Source organism: Nomascus leucogenys, chromosome 21 (genome assembly GCF_006542625.1).
Source record: "Nomascus leucogenys isolate Asia chromosome 21, Asia_NLE_v1, whole genome shotgun sequence".
NCBI lineage: Eukaryota > Metazoa > Chordata > Mammalia > Primates > Hylobatidae > Nomascus > Nomascus leucogenys.
The window spans coordinates 62,029,007-62,053,082 of record NC_044401.1 but is presented as its reverse complement, the minus strand read 5'-3'; the positions used below and the strand labels follow the sequence as shown (position 1 = coordinate 62,053,082).

The following is a 24,076-nucleotide window of genomic DNA, read 5'->3' as shown; positions in this document are numbered from 1 at the left end:
TTCGCCCAGGCCGGCCTCGGAGGGGTGGGGAAACCGGCTCAGAGCTTCGTCTCACTGTGGGGAGGGGCGAAGGGAGCCGGAAGTCCTTCGGTTCGGGCCCCGCCCCCGCCCCCGCCCCCGCCCTGCCGCGACTTCCCATTCGCCGCCAACCCATGTGCGTTGGCGACGTCATCGCGTTCACCATCCCGGAAGTGCGCGTGGCGGCGGTGGCGGCGGCCGCAGCGGGGCTGGTAAGCGGGCGCGCGCCGCTTAGAGAAGCAGAGTTGGTGGCGTGAGTTGCTGCCCCTTCCTTTCTGCTGTGGGCCAGGGGAGCCGCCGCCCCGGGTCCTAGAGAAAGATGGGAGCGGGACGTGGCGAGAGGTCTCCTCAGCACTGGGCAAAAGAGCCCCGACGCGGAGGTCGTGTCCCCGCCACGTTTCTGGCGACCGCAGGCGCGGATTCCTTGGCTTCCCTCAGCACTGTCCCCTCCGCGCGGACGGCCCCGAGACGCTTTTTCACTGGGCCTTGTCGCCAGCACCCGGCGTGGGGGGGTGGGACGCGCCTTTTCAGGGCCGGAGTCCCCAGAGCGTTTTCCTAAGTTGAGGCGGAGGTGCAAGGAAACTGATTGGGTCTTTCCGCCCCACGTGGCCTGCTGGGAAGCGCGGCTCCTCCAGCCCACTTCCGTGGAATGGAATGGTTTTTTTCTGCAGGTTTATTCCGGGGTCACTCGAGAGCTGCTGCTGCTGCTTCTTTATGGGCAGGACCCCCTATGGGGAGAACGAGGATGTGATATGTAGAAGGGAAGGCAGGGTGTGCTAGAAATCAGAGGAGATTACAAGATGGCAGGAAAAGAATAAGGAAAACGAGGGCAGCAAAACTAATTAATTCATGGGAAAATACAATTTCTAGGATCTATCCCAGGGTCATGAATTCTCGAGTGCAGGTGGGGAAGTAGGGTGATACCCACCTGTGACCATGACAAGTTCTGGAGACCAGAAACTCGGATAGAGTTTCTAGGACCCCGCACCCCTCATACCGACTGAAGCCCTGCTCTGGGGAGAGTGTCATCACAGTACCATGTGGCATGCGAGTGTAGTGGCTAATGCTCCCCGACCAAACCACCAAACCAAGGGTTGGGCTGCTTATCCTCGCTGCCCAATAATGAGATGCAGATAAACTAGGAAAGAAGGGAGTTTATTTCTGTAACCAGGTACAGGGAGAAGGCCTGGAAAATATCCCAGATCAACTCAGAATTACAAAGTTTTCCAGAGCTTATATATCTTCTAAGTTATATGTTTAGGTGTAAGTGTGCATTCATCTAAAGATACAAGTGATTAACTTCTTATCTGTAAGATCTGAGTCTTGAAGACCTTCCTCTGGAGCCTGAGTAAATTTACTTAATCTAAATGGGTCCAGGTGCTGGGGTGATTACCCTTATATTCTCTCCTGCTAAATCATGGAGGTTTGGGGAATTCCCTCAGACCCCTAATAAACTTGTTTGTGGAGACCTGGGGAGTTTCCTCAGATCGCCAGTAAAACTTGTTTAATTCTAAACGGGTCCTGTTAAGAATTTCTTTGTGGCCAGGCGCAGTGGCTCATGCCTGTAATCCCAGCACTTTGGGAGGCCGAGGCGGGCAGATCACTAGAGGTCAGGAGTTCAAGAGCAGTCTGGCTAACATGGTGAAACCCCGTCTCTACCCAGAAGTATAAAAAATTAGCCGGATGTGGTGGTGTGCGCCTGTAATCCCTGCTACTTGGGATGCTGAGGCAGGAGAATCGCTTGCACCCAGGAGGCAGAGGTGGCAGTGAACCGAGATTGTGCCACTGCACTCTGGCCTGGGCGACAGAGCAAGACTCCATCTCAAAAAAAAAAAAAAAGAATTCTTTTGTTACTTTATCATGCTTCAAGGTCCAGGAAAGGCCTAGGCAAAACTCTTGGTGGGCTTTTGTTACATTCCAGCCTTGTTTAAGGGCACTGGCTGGCTCTTTCAGCTTTTAATATGTAACTCAACCACTCAGTCAGTACTGAAACAGTTGTTACGGAGGCCTGCATTAGTGAGACCCCCGCCTGCCACAGTAAGTGCTTCTGGAGAACAAAACCAGGTAGATACATAGATCTAGTCTTAATCCCTCAAACTGACACCTTTTTCAGTTTTTTCATCTGAACAAGAGACGAATTTCTGAGTTGATAAACTTGCATCGTGTCCCTTTATTTTCCTTCACTTACCTTCACTTTTAATTTCGTTGGTATGCCTGTGTATTTGCCTTGTAGATGTGTAGTTGGTGACCGCCTCTCCAGATGCTGAGGTGCCTGTATCATTGGCAGAGGCCAGTACTGAACTGTAGGTGGAGTAGGCTGTGTCTTCTGAAGCAGTATCTATTTACAATGAAGTTGCAGTCTCCCGAATTCCAGTCACTTTTCACAGAAGGATTGAAGAGTCTGACAGGTGAGAGATGATACCTTTTCTTGATGGGAAACCTGTATAAATGGAGAAGTAGAGGGTTAACTTTTTAAGGCAACTTTCGGATATTTTCATTGCTGTTTTAGTTATTTTTATTAAAAAAAATAAGTAGAGAGTCTCTTTGTGTTGCCCGGGCTGGTCTCAAACTCCTGGGCTCACTCCTTGGCCTCCCAAAATGCTGGCATTACAGGTGTGAGCACGGTGCCCAGTATGCACGTTTTCATTGTTGGAAGAAAGGCTTAGCTGGGTGTACCCAGCCTGTAATCTCTTGGGGAGGCCAAGGTAGGAGGATTGTTTGAGCCCAGGAGTTTGAGGCTGCAGTGAGCTATGATCATGCCACTCTAGCCTGGGCAACAGAGTGAGACCCTGTCTCAAAAAAAAAAAGAAAAGAATGTTAAAAGAAAAAAGAAAGGCTTACATGTGGCTGATCCAAAAATATAGCTAAATCACTGGAAAAGGCAAGAAGTTGACTGGAATAAAAAGCATGGCTTTTCTGTATGCTGTGCTAAGTACTTTCCCTACATTACAGGACTGGTCCTACTAACTTAATGAGTACGTACATTTTGACTTGTTATGTGGAAAAGGAAACAGATTGTTAGGCATGTGAAGTGCTTTGCCTGTGTTTCTGTAACTACTAACTAGAGAGCTGGGTTTTGAACTTACGCAGTCTGATTTGAGAGCCCAGCTTGTAACTACTAAGCTCTGTTTCCTTCCTAGGTATAAATGCTTTCCATGAGAACTGAAGGAAGAAGGAAATAGGAGTTGCCTCCGTTGTGCATGTTGCAAAACCTGTCTGGAAGGAGCATAGGAAATGGCTTTAGCTAAGTGCCTGACTCCAGTAGCTTCTTGCTGTTGCCACAGTTTTATTAGTATTGGTTCTTAATGTCATCTACTGATGTTGCTAAAGCAGCCACACAGTAGCATTACAGAGCCTGTGGGAATTTTAATAGCACCCTCATAAATATATTTAGTAGTATATATAGAAATATGACCTAAACAGCACTGGCTATCTATTAGATTCACCTGGGGAGCTTTTAAAACACACATGCTCGGGTTCTACCTGCAGCCTACTGAATTAGAATCTCTGGGCGGGATGACCATCTATATTTTTAATAAAAGCTCCACAAGTTAATTCTGATGCACCGAAGATAGATGAACCATTACTTTAATATGACTCACCTTGTATTAGCTTATTCTCAAAGCTACTTTCCCGTTCTTGAAATTAGGTGATGGCTTTTTAGGTACGTGCCAGAGATAAATGGCCCAGAATATGTTGATTCTTTTAGATTCTTTTAGGCAGACTTTCAGTAGAGGGCTTAAATGTGTGTTTGGTTATGCCAATGCTTCACTATCTTTTTTAATTGGAGAGAGTGAAAGTTGCTAAAAATTGCTGTCCAATAGAAATGTATGAGCCTATATGTAATATAAACTTTTCTACTAACCACATTAAAAAGATAGAAATGGTGAAATAAATTTTAATAATTATTTTTAGTTCGTCTAATCCAATGTATCTTAGATACTATCAGTATGAATTTTGTATAAAAATTGTTAATGAGGCCGGGCACAATGGCTCCCACCTGTAATCCTAGCACTTTGGGAGGCTGGACGTGGTGGCTCATACCTGTAATCCCAGGACTTTTGAATGGCTGAGGTGGGTGGATCACTTGAGCCCAGGAGTTTGAGACCGGCCTGGGCAACACGGTGAAACCCCATCTCTACTAAAAATACAAAAAATAGGCAAGCATAGTGATATGTGTCTATAGTCCCTGCTACTTGGGAGGCTGAGGTGGGAGGATCACTGAAGCCTGGGAGGTGTGGGTTGCGGTAGGCCGAGATTGTGCCGCTACACTCCAGCCTGGGTGACACAGACCGTCTCTCAAAAAAAAAAAAAAAAAAAAAAAAAAGGATATTTTATATTCTTACTTGGAAGTCTTTGAAATCTGCCATGCATTTAATACAGCAGATGTGAATTCAGACTCACCACATTTTAAGTGCTCAATAAGTACAAGTGGCTACTGTTTGAATAGTGCAGATTTTGAAGCTCTGATTTTGAGTTGAAGCTTTTTTCTTTCTGTGTATGCCCTTCACAGCCCCCAATTTTTCAACTTCAATTGCAAGAGGCCTCTTGGAAGAAGGAGTAGTAATTAACTCTTGATGGCCTAACTCAGGTCATTCTGCATTTTTTGGAAATGAGGTTCTAAATATTGATTACTGTAGTTTCTTGAACATCATTTTAACAATTGTGTTTAACTTTCTAAACCTGACATTAACAACTGGATTTTCTCCACCCTGAGAAATGAGGTCCTAAGGAAGTTAGAGCCTAAATGGTATGGTAAGGTAGAGGTGCTGATTGCTTCCAGAGTCCTGTCCTTGAAGGACTGGCAAATGAGAACATGGATATATTCTAAAGTTGACTTTTTCTAGGCTACTGGAGAAGTGGCAAGAATGGAATCTTTTAGTGCAACAATCAACAAGTTAGTCAAAGACTTGGGTGCCCTGGTAAAATGTAATGTTCTGTATAAAAACAGAGTATACAAAAACACACAGCCTTTGTGATGGCTGCTATATAGTGATACTTGGAGTTTAAATCCTGTACCAATTTTCAAATCTTAATAGCTGCTTTGCCATGTGTAAAATTAGTTTTCAGTATGCAAGAATATGAGAGACTAGAATAGTGTATTATTGTCATATCATAAGGGTTTTATAATTTCTCAGGTTATTTTATGTATCTTTTTGCTTCAGTACAATCATATGCTAGTGGCATATGAGATTATTTCTTAGCTGGCTGCAGTAGCTCATGCCTATAATCTCCCAGCACTTTGGGAGGCCGAGGTGGGAGAATTGCTTGAGCCCAGGAGTTAGAGACCAGCCTGAGCAACATAGTGAAATCCCATCTGTACAAAAATAATAATAATAAATTCAGCCATTTATGGTGATGCACACCTGTAGTCCCAGCTACTCAGGCGGCTGAGGCAGGGGGTTCCTTGAACTTGAGGTCAAGGCTGCACAGTGAGCTGTGATGGTGCCACTGCACTCCAGCCCGGATGACAGTGAGACCCTCTCTCAAAAAAAAAAAAAAAAAAAAAGATTATTTTTCTGTCCTAGAGATGAGGCTGAAGTTCCCAATGCAGATGATTTTTGCCTGAGCTAACAGCATTAATGGATGAGCAAGGACTTGTTTGGTCCCTTGGCTGTTGTCCATAGGGGGTGATAGCGCTCAGTGTTATGTGATGTCAGGAGGCCATCATATTAAAATTTAGCACAATAGGAACAACTGATCACTCTCTTGAAGTCCGGAGTTCTTAGAACAGATGGTCTGTTTTCCTGTAGTAATGCTCACACCATGTCTTCCCACTCATAGCTCCCACTCACTGCCCCCTACCCCACCCCAGCCTCCAGTCGTCAAAATTCAAAGCTGTAAAGGGAAGATGTTCATGAAAATTTAATTAAAAGTTAACATTAAAAAGAGGTGACAGTTATAAAAGTTTTCTGACACATTAATGTGTGGTCTTTTGAATTGCTAATAAGAATAATTAACAATTGCTTACTATCAGAGGTGGCATTTGGAGCAAATAAATGTAGTTTGGGGATGATGACATTCTGCATTTCTTGACTTTTAGGCTTAAGTTTACAGTTAAATTTAGTTGCATTAGGTGTTATTTTCACTGAATTATTTCATTGAATGTAGCTTGCAAAGTCTTGAAATGTTGACTGCATCTCTGTTTCTGTAAGATTGAAGATATCAGTAACAGGAATAAATAAATCTTTAAGCTTGATAGTCTGTGCTGTTTTAGGCCAATGTGAAATTATGCTTTTCTTATAATTTTTATGACTGCTCTTTCATATAGACAAATATGCCTTGATATGTCTTTCTCAGTTGTCTTAAATGTTATTTTAAAAATCCTGAATGGCAAGTTTTTTGGAATGGTTTAATAACGTAGGGCTAATCAAAATGGTGAATATATTACTTTGAGTTCTGGATCTCTTTGTAATGCAGTTAGCTTACTGAGTAAATTTGAACTTACCGTTTTATTTTAGTAAAGCCAGCATGAGAATCTTAAAACAGTAGTTATCTATATAAATTAAGCCTTGACCTTCTTCATCCCACTGTTTATAGTAGGTTCTAGTGAACGTAAAACTTGTCCTTTATTTGCTTAAATTTCAGAACAGCTACTTGATACTGTTTTAAGAAAACTTAAAAAAACCCAGTACTTTCCAGTGAAGTCATTCTTTTTTTAATAGCTAGAATATCATAATTCAGTTTAATTATGAGCCAAATTGGTATAAAGATGAATAAGATAGGTTTTCTACCCTGAGAAATGGGGAGACAAAGACATAAAACAGGTAATTTTAATGTAATTGGTATGTATAAAGATACGCTGTGCTAGTCGCTTAGAAGAAATGCACCTAACCTCACCTTCAGGTGAGGCTTCCTAAAGTGAATTCACAACAGATAAGTAAGAGTGAGCTAGATCAGTGTTTTCCAACTGGGTAGTTACCTCTTAGTGGGCCGTGAAGTCAATTTAGTGGTCATGACCAAATTTAGTGGTCATGACCAGTATTTTAAAAAAAGAGAGAATAGAATAGATTGCATGGTATGAAAGGCAGGTTTTCTTTTATGATACTTTTGTTTGCCATGTAGACATACAAATTTTGGTGACTGCTATGTGAATGTCTTAGTGTGGGTTGTGGGCCAAGAAGTGTGACAGCCAGCCAGTGAGCTGGTGTAAGTTGGGGAGGTGTTTCAGTGAAGTGACTCACACAAGCAAAATTATGGAGGAAAACTATGGGGAGAGTTTGGTGCAGACAGCTGGTACAGACAAAGTGTGATGCAGAGTTGAGCAAGAGATGAGACAAATAGGTCATGGAAGCCTTTGGATATAGCACTGAGGAATTTGGGTACTGTGTTGTGAGTAGTTAGGAGGAGCAGTTAATGCATAGTGTAATTAACCTAGTGTTTTAAATCCCTAAGTCTAGATGGTGGAGGCTGGATTTAAGGGAGGTGATGTGGTTCTGGAAGTGGGCTTTGATGGGAAATGTGGCATTAGGGGAATATGGATACTTCCCCTTGGGGAGAGCTTGTGGAAAAGATATCCTTAATTAAGTCAAGAGGGTAGGGAGCATTTGTTATTTTTAAGTACATCATTTTAAGGAGACTACAGAGAATGGGGCTGAAAAGATGTGGGAAGAGTAGGTGGAAGAGGAGTGTGGGCAGACCAGAGAACAGAAGATGTCGAGGTAGGGACAGAGCATTATGTTTTGAGTTGTGATTAGAGGTGCTGGAACTTTGATGTATGATGAGTTTAGTTGAATGCTCGCGTCACTGTCCGCTAGCCAAAGACCAACAGGGACACAAGTTGGGTTGTTACTCCTGGCAGTGAAGAGCAACATGCTGAGTGAGGAGTAGCATGCTGACACTGGAGAACCTGGAGGTATACTCAGTAAGAGGGCTTTAGAAATGACTTCTTATAGGAGTTGGGCTTGTATTGGGTCATTTTGGAGAGCATTTAAGGTAGTAGAGCTTTGCAGCGGGTTAGATGCTCTCAGGAAGCAGAAGTAATTCTGTGATTGGGTGTCTTAATAATGCTTTCCTAGAAGTTGAGTACAGTTGTGAGACTAAACCTAATTGGTAAGACACAGTCACTGTTACCAGCTATTGTAGGGTGTATCATGGACAATGTTCATGTTTTGTGTATGTTTAGGTGATTACAGAGTTGTCTTGGTTGATCCATGGTGGTCACAGAATGGGCTTGTCTGATACTGATGTTTTGTGAAATTGTTTCTGTTCCACAGACCCCGGGGCCTAATACTGTGGCAGGCTAGCTCCTGGATGCCGTTCTCACTAGGTTCCATGTGGGCATATGGATATAGTTATAGTGGATTTTGCCTTATCCTGTACATATAGAGGAGTCAGCTGTGTAGTTGCTTATAGTTGTTCAGTGTTCAAATGGTTCTACCTAGAGCAGAGATAGGAGTTGATTTTAGAATTATATACAGATCATTTCTTGAAGGATTTTTAGCTATAAACATTAATCATAAGTGGTATAGACTAATGTTGTCTGATAGTTTCATGCATGAACATCCTGCCTTAACATCTATCTGTAAACACAGAGAAATACAAGAACATGTTACCATCTCTAACGTATGCACATAAATGGGGAAAAGAAAGCAGAATTGTTTGATTTACTTTCTTTTTTTTGTGATAAGGTCTTGCTCTGTCACCCAGGCTGGAGTGCAGTGGCACGATCATAGCTTACCACAACCTTGAACTCCTGGGCTCAAGCCATCCTCCCACCTCAGCCTCCCAAGTAGCTGGGATGACAGGTGTGCGCCATTGAACCTGGCTATTTTTATTTTTTGTATAGAGAGAGTCTTGCTGTTTGCCCAGGCTGGTCTTGAACTCCTGGGCTCAAGTGATTTTTTTTCGCCTCAGCCTCCCAAAGTATCAGGATTACAGGTGTGAGCCACTGCGCTTGACCTGCTTTAGTCTTTGGTAATATTTCAAATTTATATTGATCACTTTGAGGCATTGCGGAATTCTGAATTATCTTCTGAATAAGCAAAGAAAAATTCTGCAAGTTCTCTGTTTCCCGTTGGTCCTCAGAGGCACTCTCCTGTGGACAAGTCTTTTTACTTCTTTGGGCCTTGTTCTCATTTTTCATATGAAAAGCCTCAGTAAATGAATCTCTGCTGTTCCAACTAGATGGAAAAGCCTTGTACTTTTGTGGTTAAAATGAACACATTGAAATAAAGAACTTGGGAATAAAAATCTTATTTTCTCTCATCTCAGAATTATTTGTCAAAGAGAATCACGAATTAAGAATAGCAGGAGGAGCAGTGAGAGATTTATTAAATGGAGTAAAGCCTCAGGATGTAGATTTTGCCACCACTGCTACCCCTTCTCAAATGAAGGAGATGTTTCAGTCGGCTGGGATTCGGATGATAAACAACAGAGGAGAAAAGCATGGAACAATTACTGCCAGGGTGAGTCAAAAGTTTGACAGTTAATTATATTGCTTTTTTGGTGTTACCTCTCCATTTCTAAAAAGACCTTTGTATGCTATGGTATTTACTTTTCAGTTTTTACTCTCCCAGTTTTAAGATGTGTTATGTATTGTCTTTCCATAAGGGAAGATGATTTAGCTTTCTTACCACACCCTTCTCAACAACAAGCACATAAAATTCTCCTTCTTCTCTCTTCTAGTATATTTATATCATAATTTTTGGTTAAGTCAATATTCAGGATTCACGTTTATGACTCTTTACAGCCAGACTGTGGAGTATATTGTGATGACATTTCTTCTATTGGCATATTTTTTAATTTTCCTGCAGTTAATGACATTTTTCTTTTACATAGCTTTCCATGTACCACCAATTTATTCCTGCACTCTGTGCCAGAGCTATAGAGTTCCTCTCAAAAGATTTAAACACATTACTTCAAGTTTCAGTTGTTTTTTTGGGAAACATCTTACCTGGTGCTGTCTTCCTGCTCCAATTTGGACTTTTAGGAATTTCCTTGGCCTCTCTTTTTTGTTAGGCCTCCTGTTTCCTGGGTCCCATGTGCTGTTCTCTCTTGGCTTAAGCCCTCATTTTAATAATCCAAAACCTGAGGAAGCCTTACACGTCTGAAAATGTTTTTATTTTACCTCCACACTGGTTTGATAGTTATGGTTATAGAATTCTAGGCAGGGAATAATTTTTACTCAGAAATTTAAAGGCATTGTTTTCTAGCTTCCAGTACTGCCACTAAGTCTAGTTCCATTTAGATTTCTCTTTTGTGGAAAAACCTGATTGCCATTATTTCCTTTTGGAAGTCTTTCTGAACTTTTTATGTCTAATGTTTTTAATTTCAAGATGATATAACTTGTTTTGGATTTTTTACTTATTGTGCAGGGCACTTAGTGGGCCCTCTTATGTTTCTTTCATAATTTCATCCGTTTTGTTAAATGTTTTTTCCTTTGGAAACTCTTATTATTTGGATACTGGATTGCTGGGACTGAGCTAATTTTATCTTTTGTCTTTATTTTATATTCTCCTGTCTTACTTTCTATGAGAGTGCCTTAACTTCATCTCTCAGTCATTGTATAATACTGACAACTTCTTGTGGTCTTGTAGAATTTCAAGAGGTCTTTCTTAGTATATTTCTTTGGAAAGCTTCCTGTTCATGTTTCAGATGCAAGATCTTTTATTTCTCTTAGGATATCTACTATAGTTATTTTGACAATGTCTTTGTTTCCTCCGAGTTTTTTCTTTCATGTTGGCTTTCCTTAAATTTAGGTGATGCTCTATACTTGAGGGCTTTATTGTAGTTTTGCATGGGAAGGGTCAGCCAGTTGGGACTCCCAATCTAAGTCTCAGTAGGAGTTTTCATTAGGAGAAATCAGAGAAGAATACTCCAGTATTATGCCAGGGAATGAGCCTGAATGTTAGCATCTTGAAAGCAAGCAGGGAAAGGGATGAGGGTCATGTTAATTTTCACTTTAATCTTGTTTTCATTATGATGCTTCATTCCCATGAGCATCTGTGCCTGGTGCAACAAGTTCTGATTATTTTTGGTTCAACCTTTCTAGAGAGTCAATCCCTGGTTTTCTGCCTTGTTAAGGGGGTCATTCTAGGTGGGTCTAATTATTTCTTAAAATGAGTTTCAAACAGTTTTCCTATTTCAAACCTTACCTTATTCTTTGCCTTCAGAGATACTTGTGCCTCAAATTCTTGAGTTCTGGAATTCTATAGTGAGAGATAGATATAGCTTGTATCTAGAGAAGAGTATGTATCAAATTGAGAGAAATCCTACAACAGACTTCTGGTGATCATGAATGGCTTTCACTTCCTAAATAAAGACATTGCTAACTGTTGGCACATAAAACACTTTATTCTCTACTCCTAAATGCTAATATGCTGTCTGTCAGATACACTTTCTCTTTTACATATATTCCTCTTTCTCCACCGTGCCTTTGGTCATCTCTTCTCTTCATTACCACACCTGCATGTACAAACCCTGCTGCTTTTTCAAGGCTTGGCACAGACGCCACCCTATCACGAAGTTACTCAGCTTCCCCAGCTGGAGGTAGTCTGTCTTCCTAAGATAGAGGTAACTCTTTAATTTCTTTCTTTCTCTTTTGAGACAGGGTCTCACTCTGTTGCCTAGGCTGGAGTGCACAGTGTGATCTCGACTCACTGCAGCCTCTGCCTCCTGGGGTCTAGCGATCCTCCCACCTCAGCCTCCTAGGTAGCTAGGACCACAGGCATGCACCACCACACCTGGCTGGTTTTTTTGTATGTTTGGTAGAGACGGGGTTTTACCATCTTGCCCAGGCTTGTCTTGAACTCCTGAGCTCAAGTCATCCGCTTGCCTTGGCTTCCCAAAGTGCTGGGATTACAGGCATGGGCCACCACCCCCAGTCTTTATTTTAATTTCTTTGGGGATTACCAGTAAGGGGGTTGCAAGATCTGTTAACTGTACTTATTCTTTATCAGTCTTTTGCTCAATGGCATATGTTCCATAAATTGACATTCACCTCTTTGCAAACTGGAGCTATTAAAAATATTTCTGATAATAGCTTGATTTGAAATTGAAGAACAGTTTTGAGGGTTTCTCCACATCACCTGGCAGAGGTGACATGTTTTGTGTTAAACTCATCTTTTTTAACCATGATGGGTATTTAAAAAAAAAAAAAGTCTTTTGATCTGTTTTTGAATAACGTGGATATCTTTCTGTTTTGATGTTTAGGTATGGTAGTTGACGTTAAAAAGACTTTAACTGTCAGGGCTTATAGTACCATCCCTTTATAAAGACAAAAACTTATTTTTTTTCAATTCAGTAGTATGAAAACCTAATTTAAATGACAACAAAAACCCCATGTATTTAATTGCAGCTTCATGAAGAAAATTTTGAGATTACTACACTACGGATTGATGTCACCACCGATGGAAGACATGCTGAGGTAGAATTTACAACTGACTGGCAGAAAGATGCGGAACGCAGAGATCTCACTATAAATTCTATGTTTTTAGGTAATATTTGCAGATAAAACCATGTTTTGAGTCTATCAGAATGCCTTCTTTTCAAGTAAAACGTACATTCTGGAAATGTTCTTCAACTTGAGAAGTTGCATTAATTTCTTCTAAGAGATGGTTTAGCAGATTGCTTAAAAGAATAGTCTCTGGGCTGGGCATGGTGGCTCACACCTGTAATCCCAGCACTTTGGGAGGCCGAGGAAGGCGGATCATGAGGTCAGGAGATCGAGACCATCCTTGCTAACATGGTGAAACCCCATCTCTACTAAAAATACAAAAAATTAGCTGGGCGTGGTGATGGGTGCCTGTAATCCCAGCTACTTGGGAGGCTGAGGCAGGAGAATAGCATGAACCCGGGAGGCTGAGGCAGGAGAATAGCATGAACCCAGGAGGCGGAGCTTGCAGTGAGCTGAGATTGGGCCACTGAACTCCAGCCTGGGCAACAGAGCGAGACTCGGTCTCAGAAAAAAAGAATAGACTCTGGAGCCAAAATCCCTGGGGTCAAATTCTGACTCCGTCACTCACTAGCCACGAAACAAAAACATTAATTAATATTGGCTTCCTTTGTACAGCTGTTGTGAGGTTTAAGAGAGTTAATTGTAAATGCTTAGAACAGTGCCTGACATACGTACACATTCAGTCAGTGCTAACTTCTTAACTGCATATAAACAACTAACATTTCAGGGAAGAAAAGTGCACACACACAGTACATGTACACACTCCACACACATCCACACACACACCCAGGATCATTCTTTTTCCTTTGCGCTATCTTTCATGCATGTTTATTCACTCTTTGCTCTCTTCTGCTTCCCTGGCAAACAATGGTGAATGACTTCAGCACCTTTTTTACTGCTGAGCCGACACACAACCTCAGATTCTTTTTTGGCATTGTATTCTAGGAATCATCAATAATCAGAGTTGGTATGTAAGATGAAACCTATTTATTTCAGCTTAACTTTTTTGTTTAATGAAAGCACTGGGAATTATATGGGGGGGTAGATATGGATTAGGTTAGTGTTTTGATTCATTACTGATGCATCATATGTTGTACTTCAAAGACAAGCCCTTTATGTTTAAGATTTTTGGATTAAAAAAGGATGAAACATCCACTATTCATAACCTAGTTTGTAGCAACAATAGTGGTAAAAGGATGAAGTAATAGGATTTGCTTCATGCATAGATGGGCAAGAAGTTTATAAGCTATGGTGGGATCTCTTGCTGATTACAGTAATGACAGATACAATTTCTAGGGTACCTACTGGGTTCTAGATACAACATTGGGTACCTCATATACTTTATTTCATTAAACTCTCAGAAAAACTTCATAAAGTGTGTTAAGCCCACTTGATAGAAGAGGAAACTTGAGACTGAGAGATATTAAGTAAGTTAGTTTAATGATTTTGTCTTGTTTCCAAAGCCTAGGCAATATATGACCATAGAGAGCCCAATTGGTGCGTTTTCTCTCAGTTAATGTAGTCAGAGTTCCAGGTATTTATTTATTCTCATATTTACTCATAGAAGAGACTGCTCCAAATAGTGCAATATAGAGAGTCTTGTCCAACTGGCTTCTCATAAGCATACTGAAAGAGAGAAACTAATGCTGTTTTTCAGTGTCCCAGTTTATAAAATAAAAGCTGTTCTTACTGGTACTATCATTTTCTGATATTTACTAAACCCTTATAACGTGTCAGGCACTGTTTAAGCACATTATATAAATTTAATCTCCTGAAACCCTGCGAAGCAGATACTGCTATTTAACCGATGGTAACTTGCCCAAAGTTGCACAGCTTGTAAAGTGTAGGATCAGAATTCCAACTCAGGCAGCCTGACTCAAGAGGTCACATTCTTAACCACTACATTATTCCCCTCAACTCAACTATATTTCATATTTTTATTTACTGTATTTTAAAAGGATGATATTCAGAGCCAAACAAAATACACACCAATATGATGCTTACTAAGCTTTGTGTAGTTTTCTATCCTGGCTTTTTCCAAGCCTTATTGGATCAAGCATTCATAGTTCTGGCATTTATGGTTGGTTACTTTGCTTCCCAAACCTTTATTTTTGCTTTGATCATATTCCTATGATTTTTGCCTCCAAATTTTGATCTTGCCTTTAGGTTCCCCAGGGACAGTTACAAGTCTCTTCATTAGGAGAAATAACACCAAGATGGATATGCCGTATTATTTGCTACTTTGTGATCATATTTTTGCCTATTTACATATTTTCTTTTTATCTTCATTTTCTTTTATGTCTTTTTGAATCTGGAGCCTTCGAAATTTGCCATGTACGTCAAGATGGTTTCCTTTTAAAAGTTACTATGCATATAAACTATTAACAGCTTGGGAAGAGTTAAGCATTAAGTGTGAACTTACCAATATACTGTTGCTTTTGGGATAATCAGAGCATTCAAGTTCAAACACAACCAAGAGGTGTTTTTGATAAGTAGTTGTCAGTGGCTCTTTTCTGTAATGCTACAGAGTGAAATATCTCACAGGATCACTGACCTCCGCATTTGGTTAGCTGAATGGTGTCTGTGTTTTGGCTCTAAATTCCTTTTTCTTTTTTTTTAAGTCTCCGTGGTAACCGTCTTAGTTTGCCTGAGCTTGAAATACTTCCTTGGATGTGTGATTTTCAACTTTAAAACTAGGAATGTCTCAGGCAAACCAGTATGAAGTGGTCACTCTACTGATACTTAAGGTTTTATGTGTGTGTGTGTGTGTGTATATATATATATATAAAATTAGTTTTATGTCACTTTTTCTTTTTTGGTTCAACATATGAGAACATTTGTTTATTACCATTTTTGTGAATGGCTAATAGATTAACATGTTCAAATTTTACAAAGTTTTAAAGGCTCTATAGTGAAGTCTCCTGATCTATAATGAACAGGACTGCCCATTTAACCACACCCTTGCTAACACTGTTACCAAATGTTTGCATCGTTGCTGATCTGAAAAACGCTATCTCGAAAATGGGTATTTACTGGCCGGGCATGGTAGCTTATACCTGTAACCCTAGCACTTTGGGAGGCTGAGGCGGGCAGATCACTTGATGTCAGGGGTTCGAGACCAGCCTGGCCCACTTGCCGAAACCCTGTCTCTACTAAAAATACAAAAATTAGCTGTGTGTAGTGGCAGGTCTACTTGGGAGGCTGAAGCAGGAGAATCACCTGAACTTGGGAGGCTGCAGTGAGCTGGGATTGCACCACTGCACTCCAACCAGGGTGACAAAGTAAGAATCCGCCTCAAAGAACAAAAAAAGGATTTAGGACTAAGGTTGAAAATCATTATTAAAGAGATTTCTATATTTTGTTTATATGTAGCCTATTTTTCTACTTACGTGGCCTTTTTATTAGAACTTTTATGTACTATGGAAACTAGCCATGTTTTTTTATATGGACTTACACATATTTTTCCAAAAATGTCACTTATGATTTTTTGTGTGAGAGCAGTTTCTGCCATACAGGCATATTTGATTTTTTATGTCATTCAGTTATTTCTTCAAAAATCCTGTTGTTTTGTGTTTTGTTTTCTGTTTTCTTGCTAAGTAGAGTTTGAAAGATCTTCAAGATTATAAAGATTCCAAGATTATAAAATATTTTCCTCATTTCGTCTGTTAATCCTGTTATGTATTTTTTTCATTTTATTTTTGCTATTGTTTATTTTCCCATAGTGTGAAAATTAGCTTGTATGGTGTCTTGTTGGCTCCACTCCACCTCATACAAGTTTTGCATATTTCTTGTTTAGTTTATTCTTGGATTATCTTATTAGTTGCAATTGTAAATGCACCTAAACAGCTTCTAAGACAGTCTGTTACTGTCTTGCATTTGATAGCTGATATGTGTGAATACCTATGTGTTTTAATAACTTCACTCTGCTGAATTTTTACTGTTTGTGATAGTGTTTAGCTGATTTTCCTGTGTTTTCAAATTCTTATTTGCCAATAGTGATTTTTCTCCCTCCTTTTCTAATGAATAGGTTTTGATGGCACTTTATTTGACTACTTTAATGGTTATGAAGATTTAAAAAATAAGAAAGTTAGGTTTGTTGGACATGCTAAACAGAGAATACAAGAGGATTATCTTAGAATTTTAAGATACTTCAGGTAAGAATTTTTAAAAATAAAAAATGATAGTTTTAATATCACTAGAGCATAACACTGGTCATATGAAACCCACAGCAGGTCAGTGTACAAAATGGTGACATCCCAAATGTCTGTCTCCAGTGGAGACCTAGCACCCTATGACTTATGAGTGAAAATTACTTAGCTACTTCATATTGTATTTTCGTTCCCAGAACGCACATATACTTTATGTGATCTTTCCTACAATTTTGATTTAAGTCGTTTTTTTAAATGCCTATTTTTCTTTTTGATTTATATTTCCTCCATTGATTCATTAATTACACAGATGTTTGAATGCTTACCACAGGTCAATCCCTGTGTTAGGTGCATTAAACATGGTAATGAATGAGTGAAAGTGTTCGCCTTCATCCAGCTTACGGTTTTAGGTGGTCGTGGAAATCAGTGATGGTTCACTACAAAATGATTTCGGTGAAAAGAAATACCTGTTATATGATTTAAAAAATCAAAGTATAAAGTCATCAAAACTTGGATGGGCTGGGTATGGTGGCTCACACCTGTAATCCTAGCACTTTGGGAGGCTGAGGCAGGTGGATCACAAGGTCAGGAGATTGAGACCATCCTGGCTAACATGGTGAAACCCCATCTCCACTAAAAATACAAAAAATTAGCCGGGCGTGGTGGCAGGCACCTGTAGTCCCAGCTACTCGGGAGGCTGAGGCAGGAGAATGTCCTGAACCCAGGAGGCAGAGCTTGCAGTGAGCCGAGATCACGCCACTGCACTCCAGCCTGGGCAACAGAATGAGACTCCATCTCAAAAAAAAAAACAACTAGGATAAACCTGGTAAATACGAAATGCATGACTAGTTTTGTGGGTAGCAATGATGTTTAAAGGTCACACACTAACCTTTTTAAAAAACTATCCGATTTGGCTAGTTTATGTCAAGTAATATTCATTTTTCACTGGTTGGGATTGCGCTCAGAATATTCTGTAACAGATCATGGATATTTTGTCAATAAATGTAGTTTCTCTAAACTTGAATATTTGTAGTCTTTTATATAAATAATAGAACATAGATGAAGACTTAGCTGTATTTGGATCACTAATCCAAATTTAGCATTAATTTACTTATTTAGCATTACTTTGGACCGCTGATGAATAGAGGGTATTCATTAGAATTTTAAGGGTATGAGAGGGAAAACACATGTACATTAGGGCTTCCAGTTCTAGGATTCCGTGAAATATACTCCAGGGTGTGCAACTAGATTAGTCATATTTGAAGGTTTTCATTGAAAGTACTAATGTGTACAGACAGGCAAGCTTTGAGGAATTAAGACTACTCTGTTAAGGCACTGCAGTCTTGTTTTGGTTTGCTGCCTTTACAAGAATGCTATTTTTTTTTTTTCATCTACTGTAAGTGCCAATTCAGGAATTGCATTTGATGGCCATTCTGAATGTCTTGAGTCAGTAATTTGGAAGTGAGGTGGAGACCTTGAAGTTCTAGTTCTTGCTAACCTCAAAAAGGCTACGTATATTTTATTCGACCCTGGGTTTTCTTATCTGGGAAAAGAAAGGGGAGGTGGAGAAATGACCAGTTGCTTTCTAAGGTACCTTTTAGACCTAACTAATTCTATGTTTTCATTAAGCAGATGTATGGGATAGTACCAATAAAAATGAAAAACAGATTTTGCTTGTGACATGCCAATACAGAGGTAATACCCTGTGAAGATTTTGTCTTGTAGGTTTTATGGGAGAATTGTAGACAAACCTGGTGACCATGATCCTGAGACTTTGGAAGCAATTGCAGAAAATGCAAAAGGCTTGGCTGGAATATCAGGAGAGAGGATTTGGGTGGAACTGAAAAAAATTCTTGTTGGTAACCATGTAAATCATTTGATTCACCTTATCTATGATCTTGATGTGGCTCCTTATATAGGTAAGAGCAAGTTATAAAGTGTTTGAATTTTTGGCAGTGAAATATCTGGTTTCAAATTTCATAAGGAAAAAATGTTTGACTCATTTGGTTGAAGAATTCTTGATGGAGAAATGGAGTATTTTAAAATAAGACAAAGTTTGGGTTATGGGGTAAGCTTTGTCGTGAGTAGGGAACAGCTCAAAGACAGTCTATGGTGCTTGTAGAGTAGTCTCGAGTCAGATCTAGGTTTGAAGGAAGCTCAGCCCCTTATCTAGTCTTTGCCACTTGGGTTAGTTTCTAACCCAAAAAAGGGGTTTAAAAGTAATGTAGCCTCTATCTAATAGAAAAGCTAAAAGGATTCAGTGAGTTAATACATGTAAAGCTCTTTTAGAAGAGTGACTTGTACACAGAAATTGTTCAGTAAACGTTGTAATTCATTTTCACAAAGAACAGTGGGATTATATGGTTTATCACACTTCTGGAAGCTTGGGCATATTATTTCAAATTTCAGTAACATTACTGAATGGGGGGTGGATGTTGTATCAGTGGGAAGTCAGGAATTTGTGATTAGAAAGAATATGCCTTGTGAGTCTGACACCACGATCACCACTACCCCTGGACTTCTTGATGTAGCTTTAATGGAAACAAGAACACTTTAGAGGTTTTGAAGGTGACGGGAGAGAATAACAATATACATTATATAGGTTCACCTGTAAATTGGAACATCAGACTGAACCTATATAATGTATCCTAGTGACAAAGCATTTCTGGAGACTAAAACAGTGGCAAGGTTTAGGATATGAGTGGTTTTTTATCCCCACTAAAAACAGGTGAAAAATGCTTTTGTCCCTACAGGTTTACCTGCTAATGCAAGTTTAGAAGAATTTGACAAAGTCAGTAAAAATGTTGAAGGTTTTTCACCAAAGCCAATGACTCTTTTGGCCTCATTATTCAAAGTACAAGATGATGTCACAAAATTGGATTTGAGGTTGAAGATCGCAAAAGAAGAGAAAAACCTTGGCTTATTTATAGTTAAAAATAGGAAAGATTTAATTAAAGCAACAGATAGTTCAGACCCATTGAAACCCTATCAAGACTTCATTATAGATGTAAGTATATACTAGGCTTGGTCAGAAATATGAAGTATCGTCACTAATTTAGAATTAATTTATTAAAACTAAGATCAATTCCGTGAATTTTACTTATTTTAAATGAAAAAATTTATGTTGAGCATTTAAATTTTAGGATAAGATCGTAAGTGTATGTTTTCATGTGTGACGAAACTAAATGTTTGATTTTGACACGTAGTCTAGGGAACCTGATGCAACTACTCGTGTATGTGAACTACTGAAGTACCAAGGAGAGCACTGTCTCCTAAAGGAAATGCAGCAGTGGTCCATTCCTCCATTTCCTGTAAGTGGCCATGACATCAGAAAAGTGGGCATTTCTTCAGGAAAAGAAATTGGGGCTCTATTACAACAGTTGCGAGAACAGTGGAAAAAAAGTGGTTACCAAATGGAAAAAGATGAACTTCTGAGTTACATAAAGAAGACCTAAAACTGATGGCTACTAAAAAGCAGAGCATTTCTGGTAAGAAAGACTAAATTTTCTCCATTCCCTCTTAATGAGGTTTTAGAAACTACACCAGAATAAAAGACAGTTTAGGGGACCTCTGTAGAACAAGAAGGGTCTTATTTTGTGAATTATATTTCAAGAACTAAACTGAGATCTACCTTTCTCGATCAGATTTATATCACCGAAATGTACAGTTCTTTTGGAATAGTTTCACCTGAGAAAACATAGTTGGCTATTATCTTAACCTGTTCAGGCTTTTAAAAAAAATTGAAGTGGTAACTGTCTTGAAGACAAAATGTTTATTGTTTGCAATTGAAGTAACTGGGTTACCTTGAACAATGACTATCTATGATGTGTCAGTTCTTATCTGAATTCCAAAATAAACTTTTGCTTAAAAAGGAAAAAATTGACCAAGTTTGCATAAAATATGAATACTAAATGTGTCCCCAGTTGCTGGCATTCACACGTACAGGATTTGTTCTAGAGCAAGCTATGCTTTAGTATGTGGTTGATACTTTTCTGTCACAATGATTTCTTTATGCATGCAGAGTCTGGGAAAGTCATGGGATTAGCTTGAAGGTCACTCTTGAGCCTATTATTTTAATAAGACATTGGTATTGGAAGATAAATGTGTTTATGTGGTATCTGACAATGTATATCAGGTATCATATACAATGGTAATATGCCTCTCTTTAAAGTAAATGTTATTAATTAAGAGGATATGGCTTACATTATTTATTATATATTTGTTCTTTAAAGATTTGAGTCCTAAATGCTTTCATTAGGTAAATAAAATGTATAACACAAACTGTTTATTTCAGCTGCTATACTGACATTTCATAATTTATTTCATAATTTATTATTTCCTTTCTATGTAGCCAGTCATAACATCTTTGTACTCTATGAGCAAATAGTAATTTTGGACCTTGATAAAACAATTTTGTAGAGTGTAATATTTCTAAGAGGAAGTGTCACAGGGGCTATGATGCAAGAAAGCCTCAGAAATGACTGCACACAGGTCAGTAATTAGCTGCATTATAAAATAATACTTTGACGTACTGCCAAAATACAGACTTAGACCCAACATCATATAATACATACTATTTCTGTATAGAAAGTATGCAGATTTAGCTATCAGGTCTGGTTTTGTCATGTGTAAAACCATTTTCAGTAGTAGTATGTGTGTGTTTTTACAGATCAGAAAATTTTATTTGCTAGTAAACAGTATGGGACATACTGAAATTATAACATTTCAGGGGGGAAAAGGTATCTCATTGTAACTTGTTTAGATTTCAGCCTACAGAGATGTAGTATGCTGCTGAAAAGAACTTCCTGGGATCCACTATAGAGTAAGTAAGTTTTAGTGCAGTGTAAGAACTGTATGAACAACCAGTGAAGTCATATAAACCCAAAATTATTAAAGTAGTGAAGAAGTAGAGCTTAGAAAAAATAAGGCAGGGGCATATCCTGAATAGAAGCAATCTTGAATTTTCATTTGCTCTATTTACCTAAATATGCATAAATATGCAATGTGATACTCAACTGATTTCACTCCACTCAAGGCATGTATTTTGGCCTCATACTATTACTATAGTTTGAGTAAACATTTAACCTGATTGATTAGTTTTAAAGTAGCAAAGGAGTATCAATAAAACCAAAGTTATCACACAAATGTGGAAGGACCCACTAAACCCTTGAATATAAGCAAAGAGGTAGGTGGCAAAGCAGTCTTTTTAGTACTTTAAAATTATGAGTAGATATTTTACATTATTTGAACAAAGAACATGTGTAGTTTCACGCTTAAGGTTTACTTACAGATTTTCTTCAATTTACATTGAACAAAATACAGTATCACGTTTAGCCTGGGTGAGGGGACATGTTTTGGCATCTTTTCCCTATAGTAGTAGTTTTTGGTTCAAATTAATTTTTGAAAAATAGTTTTTGTATGGAACAGTATAAATGGGCTTATAAGTTCAAATACTGAGCAAATACACAATACTACTTTATACTAACAAACAGGCACATAAAGGAAATGACAACTATTCATGGGCTCAAAAACCTGCATATTAAAACTGCATATTTTAAGTAATTTTCAAAATTTACAAATCAGTATCTCAGAGAAGCTAAAGAAAATGGAAAGGAACAAAGCCCTTTTAGAATAATATACATTGCCTTGCTTCTTTCCCTTGCTTCTTTCAAAAAGGAACATGTACTTGTAACCCTAGCTTTTGTTATTTTAGAGCACTGGTACAGATATGCTGTCCCATACATCAGGATCAAATGATTAGTTTCACATTGTAGGAATTTAAGTTTTTTTTTTTTTTTAGAACAGGAAGTAATCTCATCATTTCCAAAGATGTCTTCATGTCCCATCAATGACATGCTACCAGACATATCAGATTCCACAGGATAATGGCACCAAACTACCCAAGTAGATGTTTCTGGTAGTCTAGACTGCCATTCATGCTCTCCAAAAGTATACTTAAAAGTTTCAAATACAGTTGCACTTAGAAACTGCAACCCTCCAAGTAATGTTGTGTTTACTTAGGTATGTATCAGAGGCAATAATTTCCAAAGCAGATCCGATTTTAGAATATAACCAATTTGTTAGATAACTAACTTTATCTCTACCTCATCTGTTTACAAGCAAAGTATTACTTTGTCTGGACTTATTTCATCTTCAGTGTCTGGGATCGTGGGCAACAGAGCAGATCGCGTTAAGCCCCAAAATTTTTGAGGTGACATGTCTTTTTTGGTGGCTGTAAACTTCCATCCAATATGGCTGGCACAGATCTTACACTGGGCAACAGTCCAGGCATACCTAAGAAATTAAGGAAAGATATCAGCTAAGGAAACACTTCTGTACTCCAAGCCTATCATATAAACCTATCACAAAGACAGACAGACCTTAGAGGCAGGATTAAGGACATATTCTAAGTTGAGATTTGATCCGTACAGTTCCCTGAAACCTAAAAACATTTTCTAATTTTGTAATATGTATGACTTTTATGCTCTTAAGCCATGTTTACATTTTTCTTCTACTGCATAGAAATAAAGAGTAATCTTACGAATTTCTTTATAGAAATTGCTGGTTGCCAAGACCAATTCTAACTTGTACTGGCTTTTCCTTTGTTGTATGGCAGTCAAGTTAGAAAACAGCAATCACCTGCAGAAATAATGCGCTTCTGTCGGAGTTAAACTGGATGGGCCAGGAAGGACACATCTCAAAAAATATTTAAAAACTACTATTCTAAAATAATGATTGTCAGATAATGCAACCAGAAATACAAACCACGGCATTTTGTTCTTAAGATAAACCATGTAATTGCAACTGTTTCCTTATTTTTTTCCCCTAGGTAAACCATGCCACATTTATTTATAGTAACAAATGTATTCTAGTTTTAGTCCTCACATAGGGTGCCAAGTAAGACAGATAGGGCAATCCAAGTGACATGGTCCTAACTCCAGGGTAGCATGTAATCCCTTAGCATCCCTCTTTGAAAACTGAAGATAGATAGTACAGCTGAGGGAACTGAACAGGTTCCCAGGATCATAGAGAATCATTAAACTGAAGCAAACAAAAAGAAAGCAAGACTAGAAGAAAAGCAGGATTCAATGGGTTCTGCACCTTCTTAGTCTATCATTGCTTTGTAAACAAACATTCTCTGGTTTTACATTACTACAGAATACGGTCCAGATACAAAGTTTTACTGGGTCATAAGACAGCTGATGATTTTCAGAATTCTGTGACTGACAGAAAAAAAACAATTTTGGATTTAACTGGATACAGTAATGTGAGGACAACTGCAGTTGTCAACCTTCCTTTCATTCAATGACGCTATATAAAAGATACAAAAAGCGCAACAGATGTTTCTAGCTATTTGTGGAATGAAGGACATTTAAGTAAAATTACCTTTTTTTTGTTTTTTGGAGACAGATTCTCACTCTGTCACCCAGGCTGGAGCGCAGTGACACAATCTTGGCTCACTGCAACACTCTGCCTCCCGGGTTCAAGAGATTCTTGTGCCTCAGCATCCCGA

The 24,076-nt window shown here is 38.8% G+C and overlaps 2 protein-coding genes across 4 annotated transcripts in view; one reads left to right on the top strand and one right to left on the bottom strand.

The window, feature by feature from the left end:
* Nucleotides 1-158: 158 nt before the first annotated feature.
* TRNT1 (tRNA nucleotidyl transferase 1) lies at nt 159-22,220 on the top strand. Of its 3 annotated transcripts, XM_030801550.1 has the most exons (9): nt 159-230; nt 2,252-2,426; nt 9,232-9,425; nt 12,317-12,455; nt 16,443-16,569; nt 18,289-18,482; nt 19,317-19,570; nt 19,770-20,051; nt 20,915-22,220. In XM_030801550.1, exons 2-8 carry the CDS (start codon nt 2,279-2,281, stop codon nt 20,016-20,018), a joined length of 1,305 nt encoding a protein of 434 aa, XP_030657410.1. In that variant the 5' UTR covers nt 159-230; nt 2,252-2,278; the 3' UTR covers nt 20,019-20,051; nt 20,915-22,220. The 3 variants fall into 3 exon arrangements, with proteins under 3 accessions (XP_030657410.1, XP_003264964.1, XP_030657411.1); XM_003264916.3 differs by having other exon boundaries at nt 19,770-22,220; XM_030801551.1 differs by lacking the exon at nt 159-230 and having other exon boundaries at nt 1,832-2,426; nt 19,770-22,220.
* Nucleotides 21,804-24,076, bottom strand: part of CRBN (cereblon) — a 30,203-nt gene continuing 27,930 nt past the window's right edge. The window contains exon 11 of the mRNA XM_003264914.4: nt 21,804-22,857. Within this exon, the coding sequence (XP_003264962.1) occupies nt 22,677-22,857 (181 nt within the window). The 3' untranslated portion in view covers nt 21,804-22,676. The remainder of the gene's footprint in view (nt 22,858-24,076) is intronic.